General features: G+C 38.8%; 1 protein-coding gene across 1 annotated transcript in view; it reads right to left on the minus strand.

The window, feature by feature from the left end:
- LOC143274761 (calcium release-activated calcium channel protein 1-like) overlaps window positions 1-10,000 on the minus strand; it is a 14,392-nt gene that overhangs the window by 921 nt on the left and 3,471 nt on the right. The window contains exon 2 of the mRNA XM_076578682.1: window positions 1-7,684. This exon is cut by the window's left edge and continues 921 nt beyond it. Within this exon, the coding sequence (XP_076434797.1) occupies window positions 7,193-7,684 (492 nt within the window). The 3' untranslated portion in view covers window positions 1-7,192. The remainder of the gene's footprint in view (window positions 7,685-10,000) is intronic.

Below are 10,000 nucleotides of genomic sequence, written 5' to 3' on the forward strand. Positions count from 1 at the left end.
AAATGTGAAAATAATAGAAAAAACATCCCAAAAAATCCTGAAAGCATAAGGTGTGTTTAATATATACATACATATTACATGTGCATTTAGTACCCAACCATTTCATATTGATTCAACACAGACACTTAGAGACAAAGAGAGACAGTTACAGACAGAAAGACAGACAGACAGAGACAGAGAGGATGAGTTAATGTACATAAAATTGCACACTTACTCCGCCATTTGTAACTTAGGCAATATACTCACACACACACACACACACACACACTCAACCTGGCAAGAAAACCATAACCGACTCAAAGCCATCACACACACACACATGTTGACAACTGTAAAATGAGGAAAAATAGAAATGCAACAGCGTAAGAAAAACTACACAACACCATAAACACATTATCAATCATTCATAAGGAATGGTCACAGAGACAGGAAATGTTTGCAGTACAGAACAATCATATCAGACATCTCTTTTCGTCAACTGCAACAGAACTGAAATGTTCAGTACTGACAATGACAGTTTGGAGAGAAGACAGCCGCTTATCTCCCTTGCTTCATTCCACACTGGGAAAACTGCAGAAAAATCCTCTTTAGACAGGAAAACAAATGCACTTGCAGACAGATAAAAAAAAAATTAAAAAAGAAGAAAAAAAAGGGTGGCACTGCACTCAAGCAATGTTCTCTCCCTGGGGAGAGCAGCCTGAATTTCACACAGAGAAATCTGTTGTGACAAAAGAGCAATACAACACAACATACAGGCACTCAGAACGAAATTGGACATTTCAAAATTTCAGGTATCCCAACAACTGAGAGAAAACCTGGTATCATACTATTCTGTTACACTAGCCACCCCCCACACCCCCCAACCTCCCACCCCCCTTTTTATTTTATTTTTTTCATAGGTTTGTTTTGCTTTTTGTTGTCTTGTTCCTTTTTCTTCCCTTTATTTGTGCCCTTTTTTTCTGTTTCCTCCAAGCCAGATTATTTTCCCTTGGAGCTTTTTTTTCCCCACATGCTTTACTGAATCTTTGTTTGAAGAACTGGTACATGGATTAATATATGATATAAACATAAGATGTAATGTATCAATGTTATTCAGAAATATCATACGGAGCAATGCACAATATAAGCATAAGATGTAATGTATCTTTGTCATTCAGAAGTATCATACGAAGCAATGCACAATACAAACAGGCTGACTGGCAAGAACAGTGTTCAGGGTGTAAGGCAGCAGGAACAACATCAACTTAATGAACATCAACTGAATGAACATTAACTTGATGAACATCAACTGAAAGGTCTTGACATCACACACATAAAACTGCCCACAGAAAGGAAGAAAGAAAGGAGAAAAAAAGAAGGAAAAAAAAGGAGAGAGACAACAACACAACCACCACCAAAAAAGAAATACCTCTAACAAAATGGCTTTGGCTGTAGACTGTCCAAGTCAGCAAGAAATGGTACCTTTACAGACACCAGTATCAGCGAGTCTTGTCACAATACCAAGCCCTTTATAAAAGGTCAAGAGGTTTCCCATTCACAGGGAATGAAGATCAGGAGGATGGAAAGAGGTGTCATACTGCCATCTTCACCTCAGGATAATTTGGGGACATCTTTTCATCGCTGTCTCGTTTAAGCCTTTCTTTCATTCCTGATGCAGTTCAGGGGTCATTGCATAATCAATAGTCTGGCTGGTCACATGACAACTGAAACTTCATTTGCTGATAGGGACTGACTTGATAATCAATAGTCTGGCTGGTCACATGACAACTGAAACTTCATTCGCTGACAGGGACTGCCTTGCAGGGTGTTTGAAGCCATTTCTCAGCAAGTTGGGCTTGATTTTGATGCGTTGCTTTCTTTATTTTAAAGCAAAAGGTTGTTGTTGAGCATGTCTCATGGCTGCTGAGACATACAGTGCAGAAGAGGTGTCCGGAATTTTACTTGATCTGCTGGACAGCAGCGACAAAGGTGACTTTGAAAATGAGGTAGAAAACTAAAGTAACGCTGTTGTTCATTAAGTGTCTATTTTCTTATTATTATGATGAGGTTTACAACATAGCAAGTTCATCAACAGGTAGGGAGCAAAGTCATGTTGGACATGAACACTGAAAAAAACCCAGTATTTTGACTTGAAACCTTTTAGGGCTTCATTTAACGTCAGAAATAATTATTCTTAAAAAAAGGAAAAAAGAGCATTGTTCTTTTAAAAGCAGACATCATCATCATCAAATTTTCCTAACGATTGCCATTCACTTACAGATTATTTTTCACAACCTTAATTTAAGATGAGTTGCATGTACATAACACAGACATCACTTTGTACATTATGCCAGCATACAGACACACAGAGACTGACTCTCTCTCTCTCACACACACACACACACACACAGATTCACTTTCCCTGCGAACACACACAATGAATTCTGAGTGCTGTGCTCTTTTCAAAAATCTGCATGAAAGCTGACAAATCTGACAGACTTCACTTTCTACACCTGTCTTATCACTGACTGGCAGTAACCTGACCCACTTCACGCTGTGTGTAAGAGCAAAGTGTCCCGTTAGAGTCTTCCTTCACAACCCCCCACCCTCACTCTCCAGTTGTCTCCCCTCCTCCAGCCTTCTCCATACTGCATACATGTTAAATAAAAACTAAAAATCATTTGCTGGAAGACATCCACAATGAGTGAAACCAGCAAAAAAATTCACTGATATTGTTCTGAATTACCACATCAATGTCAATAACCATCCATGTTTGAAATAAACATTGCTCTGGACTCATTCAAATCCATTCAAACTCGTACTGGAAAAAAAGAAAAAAAAAAAAAAAAAAGAAAAAAAAAAGAGAAATAAAAAATCTGCCATTTGCTGCTGCACACAAATATCTTTGTTATAAAATCTTTCTTGTCATTAATTTACAATTAATTGAAATGCACATAACAAAATCATTTCACATTAATGTCATCAACTGTGATAAAAACTAGACAAGACAAATAAATTAAAAAGAAAAAGACTGATATGGTAGGCACTACTTAGATGTATGCCCTGCATTAAAAACACGTCCACAAAGGCATAACTAATATTACAGGAAACATTCCATATTGCCAACACTGACTCCACAGAACACATGCACCAGAGATACTGCGTATCATAAAATTTGACAGGAAAATGAACAGTGAGCGCAATATTCATTAAATGTTGTTTTTCTTCCCCCTCTTCTTTTTTTTGGGGTATCAATACCATCAAAATATTGGAATTTAAAATTTCATCTGTAGTAATGAAATAATATCACTGACCCATTACATTTGACTTCAGGTAGTTATTTCCACAGAGCACAGAAAAAACAACAACAACAACTGGATATCCATCACCATATGAACAGATGCAAAGACACGAGAATCCATACATTCAATATACATAGATATACTCAGAAAGCATTCTCAGTGAAATGCAATTCATTTATAAATGGAGGCACAACAACAAAGAGTTAAAATTTCAGGTTTAAAGCAAGATCTTGGAATCTACACACAACAACGTCAAATCAATGCAATATTATGCATTGCTAATTCAGGATTCAGTCTACAAGGTTTGATGTTGTTCAGTACTTATAATCACAGCACTGCAGAAGGCACATTTTTCTTGTTTGTTTTTTCAGTGACTTGCAGTGCAAACATCAAAAGTATAAAGCAAATGCTGAGAGATTTCAAACCAAATCATTTCACAGACAACTCTGTAAGCTGTTTGAAAAATATCTAAATGTGGAAAGAAATGTGATTATGGGTATCATAGTGTCTTTCATATCTTTAAAAATATATTTTATTTTGTAAACAAACAATCATAAAAGATGTGGCAGAAAAACAGAATAATATATTTTCTATTTCATAATGAAAAGAAAGCCTTTTTCTTGCATGTGACGTTTTTGTTTTAAGACATGAAAAAAATAAATCAATAAAAATAAAATAAAATAAAATCACAATCTGTTACAGATCTGACTTCCTATTATTGTGATACGATGGATCTTCTCTCAACTGTACCTGAATTGGATTGTTTATCACCATCTTTTCATGTTAGATTCAAACTACAAGCTTTCACCTGAACAGTATATGGCTGAGTAATGGGAACAAAAACACACATACACACACACTACAATACAGAGAAACACTGAAACAACTATCAATGACCTGGCACAAATGAAAAACTTTATCATCTTCTTTTCCTTCTTCCTTCAAATTTTCTTCTTTTCTTTCTTTATCTTCTTCAAGGCGGCAACTCCCTGTTTCACTTGGGGGTGTGCATGCTGGGTATGTTCTTGTTTCCATAACCCGCCAAATACTGACATGGATTCCAGGATCTTAAATGTGCGCATTTGATCTTCTGCATGTATATGTACACACAAAGGAGGTTCAGGCACATTTGTTGACCTGGGAGATCAGAGGAATCTCTTCCCTTAACCCACCACGTGCCGTGACTGGAGTTTGAACTCAGGAAACTCGGGTAAGAATCCAGGACTGTAACCATTCGGCCACCACACCCTTCTTTTCTTTTCCTAAAAATACAAACCAACCAAAAAAAGGCCAAAGAATTGTTTTCAGAAAATCAAAATAAATCAGGTGTTTCTTGGAGCTGAACCAAACTGTAATGGAAAACAGAACGAGATTTACAACCACAGATCTAATGAAAATGTCTCGACGGATGGCATCACAAGCCCTGTTCAACTGTTTGCGTCTGTTTTCAGATGTGGACAGAGGATGTGAAGCAATGACCAAATTCAAAGGAAGGCGCAGGGGACCATTTAACATTGTCGCTTTTAGTCCAGGCGACCACATGGAGACATATCAGGACTTTCAAACTAAATAAAAACCATTTGTTAGTTTTACACACACAGCTCTGTCACATCTGGGAAAAAAACTAAATAAAAACCATTCGCTAGTTTTATACACACAGCTCTGTCACATCTGGGAAAAAAACTAAATAAAAACCATTCGCGAGTTTTATACACACAACTCTGTCACATCTGGGAAAAACAAAAAACCTGCAAACACAGTTCATGACATATGTCAACCATTAAGCTTCTTTCGGGAAATAAGACTAGACTGCTGAGGACGTCACCCTCCTGCTTAATTCATCATCCCCAGATTACAACAAATCATGAAAAAGATTTTTAAAAACAAAAGAAGCCTTCAAGCCATACCAAACTATTCATTAAAAGGGCCACAGAAACAAAGAACACAAAGAATGGACAGGTGACACCCATCCCAATGTGTACAATCTCACTGCCTAATCAAGACCAAAATAACACAGACAGTACTGTGGAAAGGAGAAAAAATGTCAAGACTTTCTGGAAAAAAGAAATGGAAATGGCCATTTAAAGAAAAACATAATAAAGACAGAATATCTGTGAACAAATAATACCAGTATATTTGACAAAATATGATGCTTAGTCTTTGCTTTGATCTGAATGTTCATGTGTACAACAATATTAATAAGTTTTCAGACTGTAGCACACTCTTTGACTACTATTCTTGCAAAACAAACCTTTTCAATCTCCATGGTTTTAATACTCTTGTCCTTGTACCAATTGCCACCAAAAACAAGAAACCAAAGGAAAAAAAAAAAAAGAAAACAAACAACAACAACCCCCCCCCTCTCACAATCCACACAAATTTCCAGATCTTCCATTCAGAAAAAACTCACACCAGATGATGGGGCAGGAAAAAATAGAAACATAAAAATAAATATAACAGGTAAATAAATAAATAAATACAATTCTAAAATCAAAAAAGCATTAAACTAACAGCAGCTCAAGACAGGAATACAAGTTTTTCGACATGCACGAAATCTGGTCTATGCTGCAGTGCAGAAGCTTTTTGCCCGTCACCAAAAGTAATGACAGAAAACAAACTGCACTATACGACTGGCAATAATCATAACAAAATGGGTCTCTGGATTCATCTCACGCTGTCACCCTGAATTTCATTTTCTCCCCAAAACAGATGACCACAGATTAGAATTAGGAGCAACCAAATGTGGTTTATAAATTATGAACATGTACATCACATACATTAAAAAAAAAAAACGAAAAAAAATCAAAAAAATCCAAGCAATATAAAGAATAGGCTTTAGATTCAGCAATATCAATTAAACACACATGTATAAATTCCAACAAATTGGACAAAACAGAGCGTAAGTTAAGGGAAGAGAGACAAGTGCCACAGCACTGAGAGGCCACAATCAAAACATCATAGTGTTGAACTGTTTTGGTTTTTTTTGTTTGTTTGTTTGTTTGTTTGATGGTTTTTTTGTTTTTTTTGTTTGTTTTTTTCTCAAGGCCTGACTAAGCGCATTGGGTTACGCTGCTGGTCAGGCATCTGCTTGGCAGATGTGGTGTAGCGTATATGGATTTGTCCGAACACAGTGACGCCTCCTTGAGCTACTGAAAACTGAAAGTGAAAACTGTTCTCCAAGCTATCAAAGCAGTGATGCACACCTTGGGTTCAGCATCTGCACACACATCATTATTCTTCTCTCTTTTCTTCCTTTTCCTCTGTTTTTTAACTGGGGGGTGAGGGAGGCTGGGTTGGGTGAGGGGCTTAAAGTTGGTGTTTTAAAGTTAACACCATCATACCCCTTGTTGCAAGAAAATCTGGACTGTTAAAAGAGAAAGGCAGAAACGAGTTCTTTCAGGGTTTTCACGGTTTCAAGGAGGTGTCAAAGCACACATACTGATCCATATATACACTACACCTTATCTGCTATAAAAAAAAAAAAATTAAAAAGGGAAGGGGCGTGGGGGGAGGGGTGTGGGAGAGAGGGGTGTGGGGGGGAGGAATAAGAGGCAGATTCCTGACCTTTGCATAAATCCAATGCCATGGCCAGGTCCAGCTTTTTCACACAATATTTGTCACAAGGTGTGTACCTTGTCTACACTCCTCTGTCAGCATGATACCCTAGCACTCAAACCAATTCACTCACGCTCAAACTTCAACACACACACACAGACACACACACTCTTCATATATATATACATGTGTGTACACACTCACTCTTCCAGCATAATTATACCTTTGCACTCAAATCCCCTCACACTTGAACTTGAACACGCACACACAAACACAGATCCCCATACAGAGACCCTCCCCCTCCCCACACACACTCCCCATCCCACACACATATCACAGATGACACAACACAGTCTCTACACGTGCTGCATCCCACGCCCTCCATGATTCTCGTTCAGAGCACACGCCATCTCCTCCAGCTCCTTCAGCCCCTCCTCGTGACGCTCATGCTTGTGCGCCATCAGCTTGCGGTAGAACATCAGGGAGAAGATGATGAACATGATGGCCGCGGGGATGACGATGACGGTGGAGGCAACGGCAGCGTTGATGCTCCTCCCGTAGAACTTGACCCAGAGGAGCAGTGCGATCTCCACCATGAAGAGCAGGATGCCCAGGCCTGTGGAGCAGATCCAGGACATCTCCACGCAGTGCCGCATCTTGTCATGGGGCGACTCGTTCACGGCCTGCAGGTTGTGCACGTTGCTGATGGCCTCGATGTTGGGCAGGATGCAGGTGGAGATCATCAGGGCCACCAGGTGCACTGTCACCAGCAGCGTGGTGCAGATCCCAAACACGATCAGCAAGGGATCCGGCACCGTGTCGTCCACCTGGATCTCCACCATCGCCACCTGGTGGGGGGCATGGGAAACACATCCATTATGAAGGAATAAGTATCAGTCATATCAAACTATATCTAACCTGGCAGGGGGCACAAAAAACCCCCACAGATTTGTCAAGGAATATGTATCAATCATATCAAACTGTGTCTAACCTGCTTAGTGGGGGTGGGGGGTGGGGGTGGGGGGGCACAGAACAAACATCCTTTGTGAAGGAATACATATCATTAATATCTGCTCACGTACATGTGTGCAAGTGCAGGAATACATGCCCACACATACATAAGAGTGAAACACTTCTGACTGTACTGATCACTACTTGTTTGAACAGCTGAATAATACAGAACGTTTTCATTATATCTGCCGACATGCATGCTCGCACACATGCTATTTTGTATGTGCAGGCATATGTGGCCACAAATACCCAAGAAAGGACCAGCTGTGAAGTTCTGTAAAATCACCACTTGCGTGCACACAGACAACAACAGGAGCCAATGGGGGCTGGCTGTATACTTGGGACACTGGGGCTGTAATCACACCTTCCTCTACCAACAGTCAGGTCTTCGCCACAATGACAGACTTGTCACCATGCTGATAATAATGATGAAAAAAAAAAAAAAAATATATATATATATATAAAGAGATAAATATAATCATGATGCAAACTTGTCGATAGACACTCAGAAAGGTGAATGGATTATGCGTGTCTCACAGATAATCAAACCTACTTCTGGCCACAGAGATATTTGTTTACAATTAACTACACGGGTCATTTTAAGACATGTGTAAATGATATGTATTTAAAATAAATTTATAACCAAGAAATTCTGTCATACATGTATAATGTATACATCTAGAGGGAAAATGGCCAAATGGTGATTTCAGACTTGTTCTGCAGTGGAAAACTAGCATCATGTCATGCTAAACACAGGTCAATTCCGTAACAATGCTGTTGTAGCACTGACTTTCACAGGATGTAACACAACACAGATCAATTCCATAACACTGCTGTTGTAGCACTGACTTTTACAGGATGTAACACAACACAGATCAATTCCATAACAATGCTGTTGTAGCACTGACTTTCACAGGATGTAACACAACACAGATCAATTAAATAACAATGCTGTTGTAGCACTGACTTTTACAGGATGTAACACAACACAGATCAATTAAAGAACAATGCTGTTGTAGCACTGACTTTCACAGGACGTAACACAACACAGATCAATTTCATAACAATGCTGTTGTAGCACTGACTTTCACAGGACGTAACACAACACAGATCAATTTCATAACACTGCTGTTGCAGCACTGACTTTCATGGGACGTAACACAACACAGATCAATTTCATAACAATGCTGTTGTAGCACTGACTTTCACAGGACGTAACACAACACAGATCAATTTCATAACAATGCTGTTGTAGCACTGACTTTCACAGGACGTAACACAACACAGATCAATTTCATCACATTGCTGTTGTAGCCTGACTTTCACAGGACGTAACACAACACAGATCAATTTCATAACACTGCTGTTGTAGCACTGACTTTCACAGGACGTAACACAACACAGATCAATTTCATAACAATGCTGTTGTAGCACTGACTTTCACAGGACGTAACACAACACAGATCAATTTCATAACACTGCTGTTGCAGCACTGACTTTCATGGGACGTAACACAACACAGATCAATTTCATAACAATGCTGTTGTAGCACTGACTTTCACAGGACGTAACACAACACAGATCAATTTCATAACACTGCTGTTGCAGCACTGACTTTCATGGGACGTAACACAACACAGATCAATTTCATAACAATGCTGTTGTAGCACTGACTTTCACAAGACGTAACACAACACAGATCAATTTCAGAACAATGCTGTTGTAGCACGGACTTTTACAGGACGTAACACAACACAGATCAATTTCATAACACTGCTGTTGCAGCACTGACTTTCATGGGACGTAACTTTTTGACATCTGTGTCTGGAAGACATTTCTCCAAGTTCTAGGGGTCATTTCCCTTTCACTTCAGATTGACTGCCATGCTGACGCACATTGTAAGGAACTGAAGACCTGTAATTTTCTGCTGTGGTGCACACCTTCTTCTCTTTTCTCATTTTGATTTGCTTTTTTTTTTTTTTAAAGAATATTTTTAATCCATAAAATTGTTTCATGTAAGACAGAGAGAGAAAAAGAAACAGCGACAGTGTGTGTAGTGTGTGAGTTAAATTCCACAACTGCAACAAAATGTTCACAGAAATACAGTACTGAATATGCATAATTTATTCCACAAAAATAAATTCTAAAAATGA

The sequence above is a fragment of the Babylonia areolata genome, chromosome 29 (genome assembly GCF_041734735.1).
Source record: "Babylonia areolata isolate BAREFJ2019XMU chromosome 29, ASM4173473v1, whole genome shotgun sequence".
NCBI lineage: Eukaryota > Metazoa > Mollusca > Gastropoda > Neogastropoda > Buccinidae > Babylonia > Babylonia areolata.